The sequence below is a fragment of the Lacerta agilis genome, chromosome 6, assembly GCF_009819535.1.
Source record: "Lacerta agilis isolate rLacAgi1 chromosome 6, rLacAgi1.pri, whole genome shotgun sequence".
In the NCBI taxonomy this organism is placed as follows: domain Eukaryota; kingdom Metazoa; phylum Chordata; class Lepidosauria; order Squamata; family Lacertidae; genus Lacerta; species Lacerta agilis.
The window spans coordinates 15,332,264-15,357,794 of NC_046317.1; the positions used below are offsets into that span (position 1 = coordinate 15,332,264).

At 43.3% G+C, this 25,531-nt stretch overlaps 1 protein-coding gene across 3 annotated transcripts in view; it reads left to right on the top strand.

Moving 5' to 3' along the window:
• Positions 1–24,871, top strand: part of LHX9 (LIM homeobox 9) — a 45,850-nt gene extending 20,979 nt beyond the window's left edge. For 2 of the 3 annotated variants that reach the window (XM_033151422.1, XM_033151423.1), the window contains 2 exons: positions 13,939–14,141; positions 16,748–17,311. In XM_033151422.1, coding sequence (XP_033007313.1) covers positions 13,939–14,141; positions 16,748–17,005 — 461 coding nt within the window. In that variant the 3' untranslated portion in view covers positions 17,006–17,311. Of the gene's footprint in view, positions 1–13,938; positions 14,142–16,747; positions 17,312–24,541 lie in introns of those variants that run through there. The other variant, XM_033151424.1, reaches the window with a different exon arrangement.
• Positions 24,872–25,531: the final 660 nt, after the last annotated feature.

Here is a 25,531-nt window from a genome sequence, read left to right on the forward strand (position 1 = left end):
GTCATCTTTGCACAATACCACTTCTCATCTCCCCCACACCTATCATGCAAAGGTAAATCTGACCAAAGTAGGTACCATGTTTAGAAACAGCTGTTATAAAACTTGTTCTCAGTTGTGTGTATAGGACTGCAGCTGAAATCCCATTGAATAAAATGCAATGCACATGTGGTCCAGTTTCCCATATTATGGTATCATTTGGCTAAATACTGGGGTGAGGAGCCTCTCCTATTTGAAAGTTCCCCCCCTGCAGTGGGAAGATCTCCTGTTCATGGGCAAAGCCCACCTGTTGGGCAGCAAAGTTACGGTGCTTTGTTACCCTGGACCACTTTCAAAACATACGGCACATTTTATTAATCACCTGTGCTGCCTTTGAAATTTTCAAGCAAAACCACAACATTGGCCACTGGCTATGATGTACATTTGATTTTCCAAATGGCTTTCTGTTCTGCTTTCTCTCCTCTTGAATTAATAATGTTGACAAGTGGCACAATGTAAGCCAAGAGGCATTCTTGCAGCCTAATCTTTGACCTGTTTACTCGGAAAAGCCTACTGAGTTCAACAGGACCTCTTCCCAATTGAAGGAGCACATATCAGGCCACAACCTGATGCTATGGATGTTGAGTTAGACTTAGTTCTAGGTCTGTGCCCAGCCTTTCCATTACTTTTGAATGTGCCCTTTGGCACTTTGGGTCAAGGAGCCAGTTCCTTCACATGGTCCAGCTGGCTCTTGTCATGCTGGTTTTCAGATTCCTTTCCTCCCCAATTCACCTTTGCATTTTGGGCTGATATATATGCAGCATGTGAAAATGGCATGACAATTATTGTCATGATTTTGTATAATTGAACCAGCGCCTTTAAGGCTACGTCCCAACGGACGCTTGTGGATCAGCCCTCACTGAACACATTCCTTTTGAGTGAAATTTGTGCAGGATAGGTTCAGAAATATTCGGACCTAGGGCACCAAACCCTTTCACATGGCAATAACAGCCTAACCCCCCCCCCCCCGTGATTGATGCCCCCCTGCATGATGGATTAAGGGGTTTAAGTGAGAGGAGCCAATCCAATGCAGCTCTAACAGAACAGAAAGGAGATAACTGAAAGGCAGACTGGGATTGGGTTATTTATTTATTATTTTAAAAAGACCTTGCTGAATTTATGTGACCGTTGACCTCCACTCCCCCACCCCTTTTGGGTGTTGTAGCTAAAACAGAAGTAGTAACATTTTCCACCAATAAAAAGATTGCTGTCTCCTCCGAAATTCTAACTCCCAACATGCTGGGATTTGTCAAAAGAATGTAGCAGTGACCTCTGGTGGCTTCTGCAGGGAGAAGCCTTTCTCAGAGAGAGGAGGCAGAATACTGTATTTATTTTTTTTAAAAAACATAGGGTTTTTTGGGGTGTGGGGGGGGAGGAGCTGTCTGCTGCTGCTGCATTGGCCTTAAATGTGAGAGACAGCGAAGAAAAGATGGCATATTTTAATAGGCCAACTTTCTCGTTTGCCAAGCTGCCTTAAAATCAGAGTGACGTTCAGAAATTGACTGGATTTGAGGCTGCTGTGTGCGTTCAGACTTTGAGGGGTTTGCGTGCTTTTCATGTGTTGTGAGAAAGAGGATTTTTGCCAGGTATGCTGCCCACCCTCCACTCCCAACTATAGTGGTGAGGCAAAGTGACCTACCTAGGTCAATTATAAAATAATCAGAGAAAGCTCTGTTTCCCTTAATGAGCTAGATGCCAACTGTTCCTTTCCTAGGAAATGTGGCTTGATTCAGATCCAGTTTTAAAATGTACATTCGTAAAGGTTCTCTCCAGATGAGATCAACAACTCTGGCCCACTAGTTCATTTTATCCAATTCTCAGTGGCAGCTGTGTTACCTCTGGTTCTAGGATGTGGATATTTTTGTTTCTATTTTTAAAAAGAACATTTTTATGATATAACAAGGACAACAACAAATGTCCTTCCTGAGGCACTCCTTTAGGATGTGAATATTTGAATTATTTATTTTTAACGAAGATAAGTGCGAGTTTAGGAGGCAGAGGGGAAAGCTAGCAAAAGGCTCTGTCCCATTTGCGATGGTACACTTTCCTACAATCTTTGGAAATGGTGCCTATAATTCCCCGACAACACATCTGCCATGTTTTGTTAGTTCCCCATCTAGATGTCATGATTTACCACCTGGCTGCTTTGTAAGAGATCTTCCTGGCCTAGAGCCTGTGAGCTGGAGTGCTGTTTTTTTATACAGCATCAACTTGCATGATGGTTCAGGTTCCAAGAGCATTTTCACCCATGATGTGAGGTTTGTCTAGTGCCATGGCCTGTTCCTGTTTCTTTTAAACCACAGATTGATGTGAAACTGCTCAAGGTGTGGAGAAAAATATTTTTACTTGCCACATATCAAATTTTTGTTATAAAGGGGCAGCCAGATTTAAAAGCTGCCAATCCTACATGATGTGACTATAATCTGTACATAAATATGAAGTCACAGGGATAAACTTTATCCTTTTTCTGCTTTTAATTCCACACAAACAGCCTTTTTATGCAAACTATGAATAACAAGCACAAGAATAGCTCTAGGGTGCTTCCTTGTATGAAAGCATCACGTGTGAAAACATGGTTGGGGTACTACAGTCCTGTGTAAGCATGCCTACTTGGCTGGGAGTAAATCCCATTGAACTTAGACAAGCTCTCATCTAACATATCAGGCTGCATAGCTGCAGCCCTGTGATCACTTATTCATCATGCTAACAAAAGTATTAGCCTGCAGATCTGCTTACCTGGGAGTAAGCCCCATGGAAGCCAATATGATTTAATTTCTGAGTAGGTATGGCTTAGGTTTGCATAGCTGATCTCTTTTCTCATGAAAATAAGTTTTCAAAGTAGGGTGGCTAGATGAAAAAGGAAACTGGGCTCCTGCCTCTTTGATGGTTGTGAGGCAGAAGTGATTCCCATTGGTGCATCTTGATTGAAAGCTGCACCTATTGAAATTCCTTCTGATACAAAGATAGTAAAAAAGGTTTCTATTTCATCTAGTCATCTTAGTTAAATATATATATTGGTGTGTGTGCACACCATATAATATGTTGTTGTTGTTGTTCAGTCGTTCAGTCGTGTCCGACTCTTCGTGACCCCATGGACCAGAGCACGCCAGGCACGCCTATCCTCCACTGCCTCTCGCAGTTTGGCCAAACTCATGTTAGTAGCTTCGAGAACACTGTCCAACCATCTCATCCTCTGTCGTCCCCTTCTCCTTGTGCCCTCCATCTTTCCCAACATCAGGGTCTATATAATATGTACCGGTAAGTTAAAACAATTAACATGCCAGCTAAAAACTGATCAGCAAAGTTGATTGTTTATGAATGTTTTCACCTGGTTTTGGGAGAAATCAAGTAAGGAAGTAGCAGCTTGGTTGATTTTTCCTAGGTAGGGAATTGCAGGAGGTTGAAAATGCTTTAAGTAAGGTGGCATGATACCAAAGAGGCCAGGATTCCCGAACCTTTAATAGTTGTATGGAAGAGGGGATTCCAGTGGGGCAGCTTGTCATGCAAAAGCCACACCTGCTGGTGTCACCTCCGCAGGACAATAACAGGTGCAGGAGCCCCTCCTCTGTCTCACCTGGCCTTTGTTCACCAATGGCTCTCAAATCTGGGAGGGAAAACAGAGAATAACAGAGCAAGCTCTAGCCCACCCCATTTTATTTTCCTGATCTGAGCAGCTTTGGAGGTCATATTCACTGGGCTCAGCCCTCCATGTTAATACTGAGCTCATTCTCTAAGTGCAGGCTATTATGTAGTCAAAAACAGCCCCAGCCACACTAGAGGGAAGTTATCAGCATGCTTGAGGGAATCCTAACATTTGTAAAAGTACAACAAATTGTTTTTTTTGGGGGGGGACTCTAAGTGTGGATGCGTAGACCAGCACATTATGATAATACTCAGCAATGCTGACTTACTGGGAGGGGGACGAAAAGGAGTGTCCCGAAATAAAGCTGGATTGGAAGCCTGAATAGTAACACTCCGCACTGCAACAATTTGTTGCAGGTCTCACTTGTGGGCCTTAATTCTGAGTAAACACACACACAACCAGGTGGCAAACATTGTAGATGGAGTTATTTTTAAATTAGGTTTTTCTCCATTTTTTGCTTTAGTTCTATGTTTTTTAAAAAGAGGCCTTTTAAAAAAGGTATGTGAAAAGGTATGTGAAGAGAGGACCTGTATTCCAGTTTGCAGACATGCCTGCATGAATGTACGGAAATGTGTATAGGATTGTAGACTCTTCAATATAATTTTTTAGGACCGCAGTCCAAGTGAGCTGGTTGTTCTAACCAAGTGGTTTAAAATAGCTTTAATATAGGGAGGGGAAAGTTGAAAGCCAATCAACAAAACTCTGGAAAACGTTAAGATTCTACTCATCATGATACCTGGATTTAATAAACTCATACTGCTGTTATCCCAACCTTTTCTTTTTTCTTTTTTTAAAAAGGAATGCAACATGTTGATCCAAGGAGCAAAATATTATAATTTTGAGGGGGAGGGAAGTGTGTGTGCACGCACAAGTGCGAAGGCAGGACTATGGGCTTGTTCATACTTCCTCTTGTGCCATGCCTGGAAATCATGGGTCAGAGAGGTTTTCCTCTTGACCAGCTCCTTTCCAAAGGGAAAATCTGCTTTTTAGCGATAGGTCAGAACAAATGGCAATGGGAGGGGACACGATTGAGGGGCTCTGATTGAGTGCTAAAGAGTGGTTTCCCAAGGGTGGGGGGAAGCAGCAGGACAAGAGGAAGTGTGGGTAAGTCCTATACAGCTTCATGAAGTTTGATCCTAAATGCTTTGCTCAGAAAATGTGTCAGCTTAGGATGGCAGTCTCAGGTTATGTCCACCTTGTGCTTCCAAGGAAGGGTTGGGATGAATGAAAAACATATCACACGGAGGTGATTTTAAATTGCTCCCAGCGGTGCCAGTCTCTGTTGTGCAAGGCAGAGTTCAAATTCTATAGCAAGGAAGGATTGCCAACTTTTCTGCCAGCCTCTGTAGTTTTGACATCAACCATAGCTTCAATGGCAAACAATGATGATGCTGATCTCCGTTCTACAAAAAGACTCCAACTGCTGATTTATGCAGCTTATAACAGCTGTTAAAAGGCACAAGAGCAGGTCTGGCCAACCCCCCACCCCTCTATTGTGTATGGTCAGTAGGAAACTTAAATTAAATAGCGGAGGTCTACAGGGGCAAAGAGAAAGTCACTCTGCCTTCTTGATCATACTCTGCATGCAAAAATCAATGCATTCAGCTAGGATTAACTCTGCAATGGATTGTGGTCTTGCACTATGTTGTTGTTGTTGTTCAGTCGTTCGTTCAGATGTGTCCAACTCTCCGTGACCCCATGGACCAGAGCACACCAATTTTTCACTGCCTCCCGCAGTTTGGCCAAACTCATGCTAGTTGCTTCGAGAAAAACTGTCCAACCATCTCATCCTCTGTCGTCCCCTTCTCCTTGTGCCCTCCATCTTTCCCAACATCAGGGTCTTTTCTAAGGAGTCTTCTCTTCTCATGAGGTGGCCAAAGTACTGGAGCCTCAACTTCAGGATCTGTCCTTCCAGTGAGCACTCAGGGCTGATTTCTTTAAGGATGGATAAGTTTGATCTTTTTGCAGTCCATGGGACTCTCAAGAGTCTCCTCCAGCACCATAATTGAAAAGCATCAATTCTTCGGCGATCAGTCTTCTTGCACTATAGTGATATTATATTGTACACTTGTGCAGTCACTGTTTGTTATTTCTGTGATATAGCAAGTGGTGTGTGAACCCTAAGCATAAATGTAAGGCCTCTGCCATATTATGTGATGTGTATTATATGTAGTGTTTTTACTTGGAGACTATTTGTGACAATATATTGTCCAGAGCTGACAAATATCACAAAGGCAAGTGCCTATCAGAATTTCTCCAAAGTCCAGGCAATTTCCTTTTCCTGACAATGTGTTACAAAGGCGTTGCTTTAGAAGTCTCCTTTTAATTGAGAGTGCAGTAAGTTCGTAGCTGAAATTTGAAAAGATTGTGCAAATGCCAAAAGAATACATGGCACCAAAAGCTGCAGAAGAACTTGAGAGAGAGACTTTAGTTAGGCAGAACAAAAGTTGCAGGGATCTGTCTGAGACTATAGAGCCAATGTCCGTAAGAGTAGACATTAGTGGTCTAGATATACAAACAGTCTGAGCTGGTATCAAGTGTCTAATCCTGATGCAAAGTAGCAAAAGATGGCAACCGGCAGTGGAATATGCAGTGTGGCAGAGAGGCCTCCCTAACGCATGATCAACAGGCTGTTTGTTACTAATGTTACAGGCCAGAGAACATGTGGTCCTCCAGATGTTGTTGGACTTCAGATCTCATCATCCCTGACTGGCAGACTTCCTGGCTCTGGCTGGTGGGAGATGGAGTCTAGAAGGATCTGGAACAGGTCCCTCATCCCTGCCTACAGGGCTTCAAGAAAGCCAAGGGTCTATTTGCATGACATTTCTGTTTGTAGAATTACAGAATATTTTGTAGATGGGGAAGCGGGGGAATGGCACCATATTGAGGCTGGCTCAATATGTGGCCCTCCTCAATCAAATGCAGCATACCAGCTGCATCATGTGGCTCGACATCTCTGTCCTTGCAGTCTTGCGCTGGAGGAAAAAGAGCAGGTTGCTTGAGCCTGCAGGGGACTGCCACATGTGGTTGGATATTGATGGATTGGCGCTTGAACTTGGGGTGCCAGATTTAAATCTAGAGAACATCCATAGCTCAGTGGCAGAGCCTCTGCTTTGCAGCCAGAAGGCTCCAGGTTCAACCCCCAATAGCAATTCCAGGTAGGACTGGGAATGTCGCCAATTGGAAACCCAGGAGAGCTGCTGCCAGTCAGTGCAGACAAATACTGAGCTGGATGGATCAGTGCTTTGACACGGTAGAAGGCAGCTTCCCTATGTTCCTATCGGTCAGCCCTTCTGTGTGGTCAGCCACAGCTGCTTTTCTTGCCCATTCCCTACCCAGCCTTGTTTTCTTCCCCCTTCACAGACTTCCAGGTGTGCCACACAGCAAGCAGGAGGGGGAGATGCATGTCAGAGCTGGGAGGGATGGGGCAGCATGAACTGCCCCTGCCTCCTTGCCTGCCACATTGGGATTTCAAAAGATATGTGAATGTCTCCAGCTCTGAATTTGAACCCGTGATCCCTTTACCAAATGCTCTGCTCTTCTAGGCTGAGGACAAAGTGTTGTTCTTAAAATAGTTTTGGAAAGGGTCGTCGAATCCAACCCCCTGCAAGTCCTGAAGACCTTCTCTGGTACAGAAGGTATTCCATTTCTCCTCCTGGCCAGGGCATCTCTATTTAAAGTAGTGTTGCCTCCAAAGAAAGGGGTAGGTAGGGGAGACCACTGCCTCTGCCTGTCTTGAGAAGAGAACAGATGCCATCTTCTAAGCGGTGGGATTTGGATAGGAACTATCTGGAAACAGGATTCCCAGAAGGGAACTAGCTCCCAAATAATGCAAAAGGCTTCTCCGTTCCAGACATTGCCACTACGGATGCTTAATCTGGCCCATTCAGTGCCAATCAGAGATGCTTTTGAATGAAAGGCATCCACCAAGCAGCCAACTCAGGGTGTGTCTGTGCAAGAGGGAGCTCTAACCTGGTATCAGCCATAGTCCTGTCTTGGAAACACAGTGGGCAAGAGAACCAAGCAGGATAAGAGCCCTTGTAGCCAGCTAAATTCTTTTTAATTTTTTGTGTGAGGACTTAAACAATTCCTGCCTGCCCCCCTCCCCTGGAAACCAACATGGAAATGCAGAAAACTGAGTGGAAGTATAAGAAATGGAGAGGAGCTGAAATTGGCAGATTTTTCCCATCCCTGCCAATACTCCTGCTTTTCTATTCTCCCCTCCAACATTCAAGCAGCAATCCATGGGCAATGAGCATGCTGAGTCTGCACTGGGCTGTTCCCCCCCATACCTACTCCACCAAGTGTCTTTTTAAAAACAATGTTGTACTTCTGAAACCTGGGGTTTTTTCTTGAGTCTGCTGATAACCACCCTCTTGAGGATGGAGGATGCCCTTTTGGCTATCCAATGAGTTTGCTATTAGTTCATAGTATTTGCAATATTTTTACACTGCTATTTGACCATATGATTCCCAAGGTGTCTTACAGCTCATCAAATTAAAACGATATTATATTTTCAGTAACCTACACGTGAAACATCTGAACTGAAAATATTGTTTTTTAAAAAATGTATTCCTCATCCCTTGGTGAATCTGTAGAGAGAAATGCTCTGGTTTCATCCCTAGGATGTGCAAAGTAGAGGAAGGGACAGACAGGTAGTGGAAGGGACCACAGGGGTCATATAGTCCAACCCCCTGCAACACAGGATTCTTTTGCGCAATGTGGGGCTTGGTCACACAATCCTGAGATTAAGAGTCTCATGCTCTACCGACTGAGCATGACTTGAACTTTACAAACAAATTAAGTGGGGCGATAGTGTCACATTAGCTCTGACCTCAACTATTTTGTCTATGGAAAGCCCCAAGCATGCTAAAAAATAAGTCACACAACCATCTGGAGAAATGAAAGGAACTGGGTTAGAACGGATAGTCAATTTTCATTCTGTACAAAACCAGCCACTGCATCATGAAACCTAAAACAATATTCTCAAAAGGGTTAGGTCTTTGGGAAAAACAGTCTATCGCAGTCCATTGTTTCATGGGTTTTTAGTTGCTACAGACATTGTAGCTTATCTTGTACAGCTAAAAATGAATAAAATGAGCTGGTAACCTACAAAATTAGCCATCTTCTAACACCCTGATCCTATTATGTGGAAAGATTCCCTGTAGAGATCAACAGGACTTGATATCATGCAATGCATTTAGGAATTGGAGTGGGGGAAGTAGATTTGTTTTAACTATTTAGCATGAAAAATTAGATCACTTTTAAGGATCTGTTCAATGTGGGAACAGCTAGAGAGACTTCAATGGTCCTGCTTATGTCACAGAGCAAACAATGCGAATTAAGTTTAATTGAAATGATTGGCTCTAAAGGAATTTAATTAGTCCATATTTAAAGCATGTGTGAGTGTGTGTGTATCATCTGATTTGCACACAGAGAGACACCTTGGACTGCTTCCCAACAGTTGGCTGGATTTATTCACAAAGCTTAAGCCAACCCCCAACCCCTGAGAAAAAGCTGGAAAAGCATACATTATACTCTGCACATTACATCAGTCCATGGAGACTTCGATTTTACAGTTTATATATTAAAAAGAGGCAAAAGCATCTCACATCTGCATTTACCCTCTCCTTCCAAAAGGAAAAAAAAAAAACCTGCAGCATTTTAAAGCTGCTTTTCTCAGTGCCACTGTGAAGGGCTGGTTCAAGTGCCCCATGCATTCAAATAATCCCTGAGACCATGAAAAAAATGCTTAAAAGAAAGTACAGAAGAGCCAGAGCTTTTAAAGAAGCTTTCACTACATGAAGAGGCAAGCCACTTTTTTAATTGTAAAAATCTAAACTTGAAACCGTTTGCTTCTTCAGCAGTACAGTGGGAAAGTTTACACACACACACACACACACACACACACACACAGAAAACATATATATAAAACAGAAGGATGTTTAAGGAAAGGAACCAAGTGGGCCGAATCAGGTTTGGTAGCTGTAAGCAACTGAGGAAAGGTGACCTTTGTTGCACCTTCGCACAGAAGGTGGTCCACAGAGAGAAAGCAAGCTGGAATATAGTGATCCCCAGTACAAAGTTTAAGAACCGTTATGTTACTTTAAAGTCGACAAGGCTATCTCTTTGCAGTCAGTTTTTCCATGGTTTCTGATTAATATATGTATCAATTTGGGGCTGCAGTTCATGCACACTTACCTGGGAGTTAAGTCTTACTGAACTCAGTTGAGCCTACTTCTGGGTATGCATGCAGAGATTTGTGCTGTTAGTGCACAACCAAATTTCTCAGACACCCTGGGGTCGTCCACTTTGCTTGTCCCATGCCTAGAAAGCTGAACAGTTTTCTGTTTCCCCTGCTGCTGTTCCTGGGGCAGCCTGCTCTTTACTGCTGAATCGGAGCCAACGTCAATCTGCAGGAAACCCTATTGGCGTTTGCTCCAATTCATCAGTAAGGAGTGGGCTTCCCGGGGAAAGCAGCAGAACAAGAGGAAGTGTGGAGGAGCCTCTTGTGTCACTAGTTATTCTTCTTCCTGTTTTATCAGTGCAGGAAACTGAAGCAGGAGCTTCCACACCGGTTTTTTTCTCTAGTACTACCACCTATTTATTTGTGAATCCAGACTGCAGGTGCTTCGAGATTGGGACTTAATACTGTAAATGGATTGCTGAGATATTGCAAGTTTCCCTTGGGAAGTGTAAATCTGGATTAAAATGAGAAGAAGAAAAAACAGGCTGGTAGTTTTTAATGACAATAATTTTGCGTGGACCTTGCAAAAAAAGGAAGGAAAGGTGCATGCATGAGGAGCACCAATTCCCCAGAATAAACACCCATCTGGAAGCACCTCCAGCCCTGGAGATGTTTCTTATGCAAATCACGTACACTGTCACGGAGTCCCACCCCTTCCTCAAAGAGTGAGTCATAGCTGTGAAAGTGACTAATCCTAGGCAATAGACCAGAGCTGTACAAACTTTTCATGTTGGTGACACACTTTTCAGACATGCATCATTTCACGACATGGGAATTCAGTTTTGCTAGCAAACCGGAGGTTAAACTAACCCCTTTCCAGCCCCGGGAGGAGCATGGGGAGCATTTACGCGACACACTGCAGCCGACACACTAATGTGCCACGACACACAGTTTGGAAAGCTCTGCACTAGACTATCAGGGATGGGCGCATGAGAGCATATGGTGAGAGAGAATCCATGCATGTGTGTGTGTAGGATTGACTCATCAGGCCAATTGCTGTCGGGAAAAGGATGGGCAAGGGTGAATGAGGCTTGTGGGTGTATGTGGATCTTGTGGCACACATTTGTGTTCCATATGTGGCAGGGAGGAGCCACCAATCAGAAGGTTGCTTCTGTGCAGGTGCTACATACTGTTGCTGCGTATGAACCAGCCTTGGGAAAGACTCTTATGCCTGAAACCCTGAATAACATTTCCTCCATTGGTGTAGGTAATACTGTGCTAATGATCTGACTTGGTGTGATCTAGTTTCCTAAGTGTCGGGGTGGCAGGCATGAGCCAACAACTCACGTCTGTTTCTTACCCCACACAGGACGTTCAATGCCACAGCTGTGTGTGAATTGCTTACAGGGTTAATTCCACCCTAGACTCCTATACAAAACAACTCTTCATCACTTCGTAATCTGACCTGGTTTAGTATGCATGTAGGCCAGGCTCACAGAACTGGGATCTGTCAAACTGAGTAAGAATACTGGTCTCTCTCCCCCCTCCCCCAATCTCTGGAAGGCAGTGAAACAAAAAGATGTGCCCAGTTCCTGATAGGCTGCCCTTAACGGCAGCCAGTCTGCACTGGATATCCAGGCTTGTGATTTGCACAGGTCTGGTGTACAGCATCATTACACATTGCAGAATTCCTATCGCCACCATGTCAATATAGGTTTAGGATGCAACTTGCGTGGTAATCTGAGATGCAGGCTGTTTTACTTAGAATGCACAGATGCCGGGAGTCACAGCTCATCGTGTGTACACAAAACCAACCAACCAACCAACCAACCACGTTTTTAATTCTAAAGACATAGAATTGTAGAGTTGGAAGGGACCACAAGGGTCATCTAGTCCAAACCCATGCAATGCAGGAATCTTTTGCCCAACATGGGGCTTGAACCCACAATGCTAAGATTAAGAGTCTCATGCTGTACCAAATGAACTATCCCAGGGTGTGAGAGTCTACATGCCAGTTTCTTGAAGTTGCAGCTCAAATGTGCTGGTAATGTTTGTGTGTGAGAGGGATGGGGAACCCTTCCTGAGGATCACATTCCCTCATCTGCCACTTTTGAATAGGACATCCCTATTTTTATCAGAGAAATGTTGGGCAAACTTCTGGGGAGCGGTGGTGGTTGTGGGGAGGTTAACTGCTCCCATCACTTTTGGCCTCCTCCTTCTCTGGTGCAAATTGCCCCCTCCTGTGCCAGGTAGAGAAAGTGGGTCTCAGGATGTCAGCAGCACATGAGAGGGCTGTGCAACGTTCAGTTCTTGCCACAGTTGGCTGATTTCTGTGAGTGAATTTTTCCTCCCTTTTGCTGTTCAAAATGATGAGCGAGATTTTAAACAATTCCTTGGGAACACACTGCAAAGCTCTTCCTCGCCCCTGGGGAAGAGGCTTCCCTTAAATAATAATGCAAAAGGAGTGAAACCTGGCAGACTCGTTCTCAAAACACCAGCTCCCTTAACAGATGTGGAAGCAGTGAGCATAATAAATGTTTTAAAACAGGAAAAGGCCAAGGTGAACCCTTTGGCACTTCCGCCTAAAAAGCACTTCTCCCAGGGCCCCCACAAGTGATTTCGCTTACTATTCTGGGGATTAATGTGAAATGAAATGGGAGAATTATGGACTGTACCACTTCTGTCTCAGCATTTTGCTGGTGGAGTCTCTCTCTCTCCCTGGCCACTTTCACACAACACATTTAAAGCACCACGATGCCACTTTAAACAGTCATGGCTTCGCTCAAGGAATTCTGGGAAGTGTAGTTTGTTAAGGATGCTGAGAGTTGTTAGGAGACCCCCGTTTCCTCAGAGTTGCAATTCCTAGAATTCCCTGAGAATAGAGACTGTCCGATAAATCACTCTGTGAATTGCAGTTCTGTGTGGGGAATAGGGGTCTATAGCTCCCAGAATTCTTTGGGGGAAGCCATGACTGTTTAAAGTGGTATCATGGTGATTTAAATGCACCGTATGAAACATGGACATAGCCAGTATTTATTTTAAGGGGACAGGCTTTATATTTTTTGGGGGGGGGGCAGAACCAAGTTATCTGTGACACAGTTGATCAGTTTGTTAAGTATTTCTATATGTTTACTTGATTTGGGAGGGGGCAGCTGCCCCCCTGCACTCCCTTAGCTATGTCTATGGTATGAAAATGGCCTCCATGTCATATTTTTAAATGCTTCTCCATATTAAAAACAAAACAAAACACTTCCCTGCATATTGTAAGCTCATCAGGGAGAGGTCTATGTCAGACCATTCACATGTCCCTATTTTCTAGGGACAGTCCCTATTTTCTAGGGACAGTCACAGATTTACAGAAGCCATCCTGGTTTCTGATTTGATCCTGGAGTGTTTTTATATACGTTGGAAGCCTCCCCAAGTGGCTCGGGTATAAATAATAATAAATAGGATGTCCCTATTTTCAACGGAGAAATGTTGCAGGGCATGCTATGTTAAATCTTTCTCTCAGATACATTAGTATATTACATTCAGGCACCACCTTTATTCCTATTTTAATCCTGCAAGAGCATTCAGAAATGCACTTCCCCTTACCTGTTGTCTGAAGTGTGGTAGTCCAATATTGTACCACCTTATTTGGCGTGACATATAGTCTTTGCAGAGGGTAGTAATAATACTGCATTCAGGCAATGTAACACACCACAGTAGTATATGGGCCTGGTAAACATATAATCCCATACTTAGGGGAAATATATTTGCCTTCTCTTCTCCCTTATTTTTTTTTAAAGGTTTAGGAACATAGGAAGCTGCCTTATATTGAGTCTGACAATTGGCCCATATACCTCCTTATTGTCTACACTGACTGACGGCAGCTGTCCAGAGTTTCAGTCAAGGGTCTTTTCCTAGCCCTACCTGGAAGTGCCAGAGCTTTAACATGGGACCTTCTGCATGCAAAACAGATGCTCTGCCACTGAGCTATGGCCCTTCCCCACCATAGCGCCTGCTTGCTTGAGATGTTCATGTAGGATCTCCACCCAACACTTTGGGCGTTTTCTGTGGCTTCTCCAAACAGGTTGCAATGAGAACGAGGCAGACCACCTGGACAGAGACCAGCAGCCTTATCCCCCATCTCAGAAGACCAAGCGCATGCGCACTTCTTTCAAGCACCACCAGCTCCGCACCATGAAGTCCTACTTTGCTATTAACCACAACCCAGATGCCAAGGACCTCAAGCAGCTTGCCCAGAAGACGGGCCTAACTAAGAGAGTTCTGCAGGTAAGAGCCTTCCATTATAAAACTTCCCCCCCTCCACTTCAAAATAGCACACCCCTTACTTCCAATGCCTCCCATCGCCCTTGTGCTAGGCTTCATTGAGTTGTGTCCCTCCAAAGATTCAGAGGGTTCAGAGCTAAACATGTATACCTTCATATCCAAATGCACCCAGGGAATGCTCAAGGGAAGCATGATGCTACCCTCTAGGGCCAACACCTTCCAGCACTGAAGGAGCATCCAGCCCTCAGAAGAGCAGGTCTTCTGCTCTTATCAGGGTGGGACCTTCATGTAGCGTCCTTCTTAACCGAAACAGGAACTGGTAGGCTTTGTTGAAGGCAAATGAAAGTTACAATCCTTGGGCATCCAGTCAAGCCATTGAGTGCAAACTCTACCCCCCCCCCCGGTAGTAATTTTTTGTTATGGAAGTGCCTCAGTTTTTTTTTTTTGTCAGTTAAGGGGCCTCCCTATTAAACAGAATGGAGGGCTGCTATGCATGATCAGCAGCCCCATGTGACACATCTGTTGCTGGATTTTACTATTTTAGAATGTGGGCAGGGGATGGATTTCGTCAATGTACCTCCAGAAAAAAATAACATGTCTCCACATACAGAGCTAGCATGTCAGGGAGGAGGTGCTAGCCTGGTCTTCTCCCTGACATGCTAATTTTCACTCTGCTTGGGGCGCATTCAAACATTTGATCCTGCTACTCCTGAAGCCCAAAGTAGTGTAATCCAGCAACAGATATATCTCACAGGTTTGCTGATTATGTAGGGGGGGAAATTTCACATTTAACCTGACTTTTCCCACAAACTGAGCATTTCTTAGGAATGTTTCCCATTGATCAACTTTGGGTTATTCTTGGGAATGTGATAGATCTGAGGTCTGTCTACTGAGTAACTCAGTAAAAAGAAATGATCACCATGCAAGAATGATAATTAGACTCAAGGCGGCTTTCCCCCATTTGTAAAAAATAAATTAATCACACCTTTAAATTGCCCATAGTTTATCGTATCTTGTAAGCCAGCTTCGTAGAAACCATCAACCACCACCACCACCACCACCAATGAATGGAAGATATTTAAATAAAATTAAGCAAAGTATATGCAAAGGGAAAGTAGTGTCTGAGCAAAAGCAGTAACTCACCCGATAGTGAAACAGAATGCAGAGTATAAGAAAAATAGTTCATTATTGGGAGATAGTTTCTTTCCCTTTGCATTTCTTCTTCGTGTTTTAAAATGCCCGTGTAAGTTAACCACCCCAAATGCAACTTTTAGGGTTGTGTCCAAAAAAGTTAACCAGTTAGCACAAGGACTTCCACTTGCACAAAATAAATTACATTCCCTGCACCCCACTCCTCTGTTCTGGGGTTTTTTCAGACCCCCCCAGAAATAATTTGGGAGAGTTGGGGGGGGTAGGAGAGAAGAGAAAGCACCATTGTGCAAGTGGAAGTCCTTGCACTGATGGGACCACTTTGGTGGATAAAACACTGAGGGCTGGATTCAACTAAATAGTTGCATGAATGTGAACCCGCGCAATGAGTTCTGGAGAACCCCCAGTTTGGGGGGGGGTTGGGGTGGGAGGAGAGGGGAGGGGAGTTCCACCTGGCAAGCAGGAATGCTTGGGATGACAGGAGAATCACAATAATGGGACACTGAATTCCACCCTAAGAATTGTGTTTGGGGTAGTAAACCCAGATGTTGTAGCAGAGATGAGAAAAGATACCCATCAAAGCAATGATCTTCTAGCATGAATAGGTCAGCAGAACTTCTCAGGTCAGTTTCTAGCAGTGCTTCACTGTATCCTGGAGAAAGACATGGATTAGCAGCTATAGATTTTGGCTTAGCATTCTAAACAGAACAAATCTAAGCCAAAAAATAATGACTCCAATTATGATGTGGATCGGTGGTTTTCCAGCTGTGTCCCAGGGAAACTGGGACTTCGTAGGAACACACCAGAGATTCCTTAGGGAGAAGGTCAGTAATGGCAAGCAAACTTTTCTGAAAGGTTGCTTGCCTGCCTCTATCAAGTTGCAGGAAAGTATTGTGTGTGTTTTGAGGGACATTTTTACGATGTAAAAATGATACAGGGAGCCTGAGCTTTTAGCTAAGCTTAAAAGTGGGTGGATGAATGGGTGCGGAGTGTAGATTTCATCAAGGGCCCCCTTTACACACACACACACACACACACACACACACACACACGTGTAATTTGAACACAGCCCTCTCAGTTCAGATGAAGCAACTAAGGCACTACAGCCGCCTTGGTAGTGCTGTGCGTGAAGTGACCATGCCCTAGGATCACCCACAACACACAGGGGCCTGAAGGCATTTCCCCAAAGACAAGTTGGTATCAAGAGTTAATTGATGGGTGGAAAGCCTGGAAGAGAGGATTTGCCAATAATAATTATAAAAGGGCCACCAAAACACCCCTTAAAATGTATTTAACTGCTACGAAAGAGAGAGGAACGAAGAGATTCCTGCAATGCAGGGGGTTGGACTTAGATGACCCTCGGGGTCCCTTTCCAACCCTACAATTCTATGATTTCTATGAAAACCATCAAAATCAAAAGGCAAACATTGGTAAAGAAATCAACTGGGATTGGTTTGCAGGTTTGGTTCCAAAACGCACGAGCCAAATTCAGAAGGAACCTTTTGCGGCAGGAGAATGGGGGTGTTGATAAAGCTGACGGCACGTCGCTTCCGGCCCCGCCCTCAGCAGACAGCGGCGCTCTCACTCCACCCGGCACTGCGACCACTTTAACAGACCTGACCAATCCCACTATCACTGTAGTGTCATCAGTGACCTCTAACTTGGACAGCCACGATTCCGGAAGCCCCTCACAAACTACCTTAACAAACCTTTTCTAACATTTGACTTTTAAAAAGGAGAAATATTCTTACTTTTTTCTTCCCCCTTCTTCTTCTTTCTCCATTATTATTATAATTATATTAATAATAATATTATTTGCAAGACTTTTTATTTTTTGGAAATAAAACAAACCCACAAAATGTTTGGGGGAAACCAGCTTGGTCGGTAGCATCTGCAGCCACTTGGTAAATGAGTTTGCAGTAATAGACTTCTGTTCTACAACTACGTATTCTTTGTCTCTAAATTGTCTTTGGAATTTTTTTTTAACCACTGCCTAATTAAAGGGAAACTATTGAATCATTCTATTAAGTGCCTCTTAAAATTGTATGTTCCTTATTTCCAGATTTTTTTTATGGGGGTGGGTGAATGGTTACCATGGAAGTCAGAAAATTGTGTTATTACAAAAAAAGGGCATGGATTGTTATCCTCAAACTTATTCTTAAAGAACATATATACATGTAATAAATTCCTGTTGGTCAAATAAAGTTGAGGTGTTTTGGTGCCTGAGAAAGAAAGTCTCAAAGCTGCCACACTGGCAGTAAAGGTCAGCAAATTCAGCACCCCAGATCTGCCACCTGAGGCAGTTGTTCCTTTTTGCCACATAACAGGGCTAGGCCTCCCATTGACATCAGCTGAACATAATTCTGTGTAAATGAGGATAGGTCACACCGTCCATTTAAAGCACATGCCTTTCCCCAGAGAATCCTGGAGATTGTAATTCATTAAAGGTGCTGGGAACTGTAGCTCTGTGAGAGGTAAATTACAGTTCCCAGGTTTCTTGCGGTGGTGGGGAACCGTGACTGTTACAGTGGTACAAATGTGCTTTCAATTTATGGTTTGCACGTGGTCCAACCTGTGGCCTTAAAAGCTGCCTCTGAATTGGAGATAGGGAACCTGTGACCCCCCAGATGTTGTTGGGACTGCAGCTAGGGCTGATGTGAGTTGGAGTTCAACAATATCTGCTCTAAATCCAACTCATTTACAAAAGTGCAGATGGGTAGCTCCTGCGATTAAAATAGATGTCAGGAGTATATACCTCTTAACAGTTTGCAAGTCACGATGACATGTGTGACTGCTGACCTTATGTCAGATATTCTCCTCTTTCCTCTTTGGTCCATTTGGCAGTTGTACCAGAGTGGTGGTGTGTGCTGACTTGCCAACCCGGCAGGCAGCTGACTGATGGTGCTGTCCAAAGAGAGCCACCAAAGGCAGAAGGGGAAAGTAGCCACTGCATAGGATGTGAACTGGGGTGCAGACAGATGACTAGGTACTAGAGAATCAATACTCACAGATAGTTCTTTCACCCTGAGGTCATCTCCATATTACCGGTACTTGAAATAATGACCCCACCCCTGCCTCAGGTATAGGGGTATGGCAAGAGTTGGGCCTGCCTTCCCTCTCAAACATGGGGATATCAAGAATCCTGGAGGTGGGGCTGATTTGCAAGTAAACATGGGTCTCAACCCTTCAAATACCACCATTTGCACCTTGACTTGTAGATGGTCTGTGCTTGTAACATCCTGAGGTCAGATATGCCCTCACTCTGGCCTAGTCTTCTGTGGCCAGTCAGTTTTTTTTTTAGTATAAAACACTGTGGCCATTTTCAATCAACACCAGTATATCACCACTGAAAGATTGTATGGGAATGACTTTAAGTTTTAGGTTCCTAATCCTCATTTTGTAGCAGGGGCAACTTAAGTGATGCCCTCTGGAGATTGATGGGACAGCATCAGCCACCATCAGTTGATGGGAGCTGGTGTCCAAAAACATATATAAGTCACCAATGCTGGCTATTATTTTATGATCAGGACATTTTAATTTTGTTCCTTTTTATTTTCTATGCAGACAAAACCCTTGTAAGATTTTTATTAATGCATAACAGTAGGGCTTTTTGTTTTTTTGTTTAACTGAAGTTTGCACAGTTATTATCAGGCTTAATGTAGGTGAGTTAGGACAGTGTTTTTCAACCTTTTTTGGGCAAAGGCACACTTGTTTCATGAAAAAAATCACGAGGCACACCACCATTAGAAAATGTTAAAAAAATTAACTCTGTGCCTATATTGACTATATATAAAGTAATTCTCTTGAATAGGAATCAAATAAACACAAATCTACCTCACATAGGAGGCAGCATGTTGGGAGCACATGCCCTGCTTTCAAGCTTATTCCCATTGGGCTACTGTGAGAAAAGGATGCAGGAGGGGGGCAGACACACAGCACTGATGCTGAGAGATCTTTATCAGCCCTAAGTGCTGTGTGTCATACCTTGCATAGCTTCAAGAAGGTCTCCAGTTATAGCAGCAATTCATCAAAATCAGAGCTAGGAGGACAGCCATAAATAGATAAGTAGAAAAGAAAGCTGAGTTTGGCAGGCTCTTCAAATACATATTGCTCTGCCCCAAGCCATCATTTTAATAGACAACAAATAGGAAGGCAACAACGGGTTAATAGTGCTTGGAGGGGCATGTTTTGCCCTTTATCTGCCGCCTTTCTTCTACTCTGGGACCCCGGCAGCCCCCACGAAGCTCTCCTTGGGGTCCCTCAGCAACCCCCCCCCGCATTTGACGGTCTACTTCGGGCAGGAGCAGCGCAGCGAGCGAGATGTTGGGGGCCGGGGGGTCCGCAGCCCTGGGAGAGACAGGCCTTCTCCCTGCGCTCAGGTTGCAACAGGCCGCTGGCTCTTGGGGGATCTTGTTCCCTTATTGCACGGGCTGCGAGGCGCTTCGTCATGGCCGGCGGGAAGCCCCTCCGCCCAGCTGCTCCTGGCACTGGAAGCTCTTCTATGCAGCCCTGTCGGGCCGGGCAGCGCTGCACAGAATCCTCGGGGCGAGAAGCCCGTTCAGGAGGGCGCGCATCAAGGAGCGCTGCCTGTTCCCACCGGGCCCCCGTCCTCCCCACAGCCGCGCCGGTGTAGAGGCAGCGAGGGGATCCCCCGGGAGAACCCGCCGGCAGCCTCCTCACCCCGCGCCGGCTCCTCCTCTCAGGCGGGCGCTTGGCGAGGCTGACCTCAGGTGCCTGCGCGGGGGAGGGGACTGAGGGCTGGCTCCCCCCGCCGCCCGGGTCCAGCCAAAGGCCAATGAAGAGGCACCGAAAGTAGGACCGGGGAGCCCCTCGCGCCCCCGCCTCCTCCCCCTCGCCTGTCCTGCCGGACCCTGGCCGCAGCTGCAGCCCCCTCCTCCCTTTTGTGTGTCTTCACACTGTGTCCCTGCGCAGTCCGAAGCGGGGAGGGGGGTGAAGAAGAAAGAGTCCCCCGGCGGGCGGGCGCGCTGGCCGGCAAGGCAGAGAGAAGCCATTCGGCCCTCTGGACGGACGGACGTGCTGCTGGCCGGAGGAGGGCGATGCCCCAGAGAGGCTAAATGGCGCCCCGACGGAACCCGCTCGCCGCGGAAATTTGACATTAAAAAAAAAAATCTTTCGAATTTTTCCCACGGAACACCAGGCAACATCTCGCGGCACACTAGTGTGCCGCGGAACAGTGGTTGAAAAACACTGAGTTAGGAGATCAGATGGGGAAAGTGTGTCCTGGGTAGGGTGGAGTCTAAATCCAAGAAACTACGAAATCAAGTCTTCGCATATTAGTGGTCACTGGTGGGAAGTCCTACAGACTTTCTTAGATGGAAGGTTGGGTCCAGCTCAGGTCACTAGCTAGTGACTTGAAGGCCAGATCCAACTTCCCACTACCACATTTTCATGAATAATTTGTAGAAAGTTTGCCCAGTTTCCCTAGAAGGAAGTGACAATTCATTTTCAGAAGTTGTGTCTGTGTGAGAAAGGCTCCACAGTTCAATTATACAACTCTTTGGCATGTTTAAAACCCCAGCTGAGTTTATGCACTTCATAGCTGTGAAGTTCCTACTGCCTAGACAGCACCAACTTGACTTTCTTCTAACATACCCATTTTGGATGCAACCCCCCTGATTCTATGCACACTTGGGAATAATCCTAATTCAGATGAGTGGGATTTACTTCGGAGCCACATGAGCAAACTCCTAGGGGGCGGGTGTGTGTGTCTTCACCCCCCATAAAATATTTGAGCCCCCCCCAAAAAATGATGGGCATTGCCGTTCAAATGGTGTGTGTGCACTGTGGCATGTGATCAATTATTCTGGGCAGGGCTAACCTCCCCCTCCCCCCAATATTTTATTCAAGTTGGAACCCCTGTTCGGAGCAAACAAATATCCAATCAAGCTTTCATTGATTTAGAATGGAACAAGTAATTGGCACACTCCACACAAAACTAAACACTTTGGGTCCCATTGATTTCAGCAAGAGAGTTAAATCTGATTCCCATAGAACTACTAGGAGTCTTCATTAGGTTTAGCTTTGGTTGGATCACTCCTAAAGTGTTTAAAATTGGAGGGCCAGTGAATAGAGCTTGCATCATCTGGGTAGTTTGAGGACAATATTTCTTCATAGAAAGCCTGGGTATTATAAAAAGGGCTACAGTCCTCTACATGCTTGCTTTGGGCAAGTTGCATTGAAATGAATGAGATTGCTCTGGGTTAAGAGGCTTGGGGATGGCTGCTAAACAATTGAAGATTGAAACATTTCTGGGCTGGGTTTTTTCTCCTGCTCCTGAAATCCAGCATATATGAAACACAATTTTAAGTCCTAATGGGACTGGCTGAAACATACCTGAGATCAGGGGGGAGGTGCTGTTGGTTTTCCTTTTACAAAATCACAAACACAATTCTGGCTCGAGTGTTCCTACCCACTATTAAGGTAACAGATGGAAATAAGCAAAATATAATTTCTTAAGACGTTTAAAAGCTGATTCCAGTATCTTGTATTCATTGCTGTTTTGAGCATCCTTCTGATTTGTTTTCCATGAGATGGTGTCTGTCTGCCATGTTAATGTATTAATTTCAAAAGGAACAAACCAGCAAATGTAAGACTGCAGCTGTATACTTGCATAGAAGTCAGCCCACTTGAACTCAGTGGAGCTTACTTCCAAGTAAACATGCATCAGACCTGGTTAAACAAGGCCCATTAAAATCAACAGAGCTTCAGCTAGTTGTTACTAAGTTCTGTTCCGTGGCTTCCAATGGAGTGAGAATCATGGCAAACTTTTGCTAAATGGTGCCCTCTACAAACAGTCAGTTCATATCTCTATGCGTCTGTATACTTGTATTTATATAATAAACACAGTACCATGTACATTGATAGACACACTGGCTACATATCCAAGCATGTTGAACCCATTTAAATTAAAGGGCTCTGTGCTAAATCTAGCTTTTCCCCTTAAAAAATATTGTAGAAGAGAAAATGCATTGGGGTGGGGGGAACCCCTAGGGATTTAAAGCTCGCAATCACTGAAGCTGCCAAACTCAGAAGCCTTGTGGATGCATTGCTAATTGGAAATACCTTTCCTAGTTTACATTTGCAAGTGTTTTTATTTTATTTTATTTTATAATTTTATAATTTAAGCTAAAAGTCTGAATGGTCTGGGCAGTGGTGAATGTTCATTTGTATCCTTTATTCCAGTAACCCCCTAATTAGACATGGGAGACACTCCAGAACCAAACCAAAATCCGCCAAGAAGATATTGGTTTGGGTGGATTGTTAAGAATAACTTTTGCACAAGTACTTTGGATTTTACCCCTTCCTCCTCCTCCAAACCCCCCTTCAGTCGAATCTCCTTTTTCATTTTAAATTTTATTTTTTGGTATTAAAAAAAAGGAATTCTTTTTGTTGTTTTCTACTAACGCGTGGATACATACTGACACTTCACTGCCCACATTAAAGTGCATTATTGTAACTTTTGCTCAGGGTTTTTAGAAAATTAGCACAGAAAAGTAGCTTATTTTTTAAAAGAAAACAATGGAAGAGATGTTAACACTGTAACAGAGGAAAATGTGTCTTTGTCGTTATATATTTAGCAAGTGTAGTCATCATCTTCTAGAACGCTTAAGGCTTGCTGACCTAAAGCGTGTTTAGATGGAAGTAAGTTCAAATGACTTGAGTGGAATTTACTTCCAAGTTGATACATTTAGGATTGAGGTGCCAACCTTGGATGTTTCCTGTTTCTCTTACCTTATGGGCATTTACCACTAACCAGACCAAACAACCTTGGAGAGGCTGAGATCTTTATTAATACACTTTTACAGGTACAAAAAAAATATTGATACTTATAAATTTTGTTCTTTGACAGAACAACTATATGGTACTATAGATCTACTTTATTAAGTAGACTAATTATAACTCAGTTCTACAATGTGCCTTATGCGATAACTTGGGAGTAAGCTTGTGGGGGAAAAAATCAGGATATATATGTGTTGTTTGTTAAATTAACTGTTTTAAGCCCTTTTGACACCTCACTAGTTTTGTACTGTTTTACCTCTTATTTCTGAAACTCTTTTTATGGTGTATATCCTGGTAGAGGGGACAAACATGTCATAGAAAGCAGTTGTGCACTCTTTCGGATATAGTTGATAAATTCAATAATCTTATATATTGAGCTTCGTGTTTCTAGTACAGTTAAGTGGTCTAGCAAACTTGTCCATGTTTCTTTGTTTTATTGAGAAATGCATTGTATAGAAACTATTTCCCCTAAATATTTATGGACCAAACAATTGTGATATATCCTATTAAATTTGTGTGAATAAACCATTTTGAATTGAAGGAGTTTTATTTACCATCAAGTTTTGTCTTCATCTTTTTTTTAATGGAGTCTTACCCATGGCAGTGTGTTGTGTTGCTTTTACTGTATGTATGTGTGAGTGTGTGATGGTGGACACAGTAAAGGGAATATTAGTGCTATATTAAAACAGGATTTATTTTTAAGTTTTTGCTTCATAGTACATATCCATGATGAAATTTCAGAGGTTTTTATTTTTTATTTAAAAAAGAAAAAGTAATGCCCCACTGATTTGATATTATAACCCTGTCTTAGGCTGCAATGCTAAACACAATGGCTTTGATGCAATGAACATTAGTTGTGCTTAAATCCAATTGAAATGAATTGGATAAAGTAGTTGCATCTAGCCTATGTCAAGTCCCATTGAAAGCAAATGCAACTAACTTTAAGTGGATTGGGTCAGTTGCTTGGAAGTTTATGTTTCATTGAAAATCAATGGGACCTACTTCTAAGCTATTGTGGGGTACAATCCGAAATGTTAGTGAAAACTAAGCACTGTTGAAATCAATGGATGCCATTGCATTTAGTGGGACTTAGGCTGCGTTCCTATACCCACTTACTTGGCAGTAAGCCCCACTAAACTCAATGGGGCTTACTTTTGAGTTAATGTGTATAGGATTATGTTGTAAATCACAAGCAACTCTTACTGGATTGTGGCCTTTTGTGTTTAGGGTCAGGTTGATCATGTTCTTTTAAAAGTAAAATATATATATAAACCAAACCCCCAACCCCAGGCACTTTAGAAGCGGAAGTAATTGCATGAAAAATATAACAAATAATGATGATGAAATGCATCACAATTTAGTTGCTAGGTATATTGAGCACAATCTAAAAGTACAGACCCCTAAAAGCCAGGTTGCTCTGTAGTTTAATAAATTGTCACTATGATTTCTTTCAGGGAGAACAAATCTTGGGGCATTACAGCCAAACATCCCGACGTTTGAAAATTCCCTAAAGTATTAAAAGAAGGGGAAAGTTTGATCGGATATCCACTGCAGTGAAGACAAAGACAATATTAGGTTATGATAAACCATACATTTAAAATTTATTGAGCCAAAAATAATTTTTTTAAAAATAGACTCAATGTCATTTCCTGAATGTTAACACAACATATGTTATTTGACGGTGTCTAACTAAAAACCTGAAAGCTGTGTATGGCATCAGAGCAACCTGGCAGTACCACCCAGTCCAATATGAGAAGATTCTTCCTTTTTTAAAAACAAACAAACAAACAAACAAACACAATATTTAAAAGAACTCACAATTGTCAAGCAAAAATACCTGTAAAATAAAATCCAAAAATTGAAATTCATTCATCTTGCTTGCCAATGTGTATTAGTCATATATGTTCAATGACATTTTGTAAATTCAGAGAAGAAAATTCTCACCAATTCAAGATAATAGGGATCAAGATTAGTATTCTGTTTTCTGACTTAAAAATAAATAAAATTAAAGCAATCTGCATGCACTTTTTCATCTGTCACCTAGAGTGTACTTTTTCTGTATGATGCATTTCGCTTTGATGTTTCTTGTACAGTAGTTTCATTAATAAATATTTTACTTGATGCAAACCTAGTTAACACAGACATAACTATTGAAATTAATTTAATTTAACAAAAATGGTGCAACAGTACATTTCCTTCCCACCAAAACAAAGGGTGGAGGAACCATTTTAGATAGCAAACGAAGGACGTTGCACAATGTAAAATGACTTCCTTGGAATTTTTTCCTGCTTTTCATTTTCTTCTCCTATTTTCTTCTTCACAACTGACATCGATAATGAATATCCATCATGAATTATGGGCATGATCCAGCCAACTTTCAGCTTACATTTCTGCCATTGAAATCTATGGGACTGTAGAATGATTTATTTGGCTGGATTGTTCTC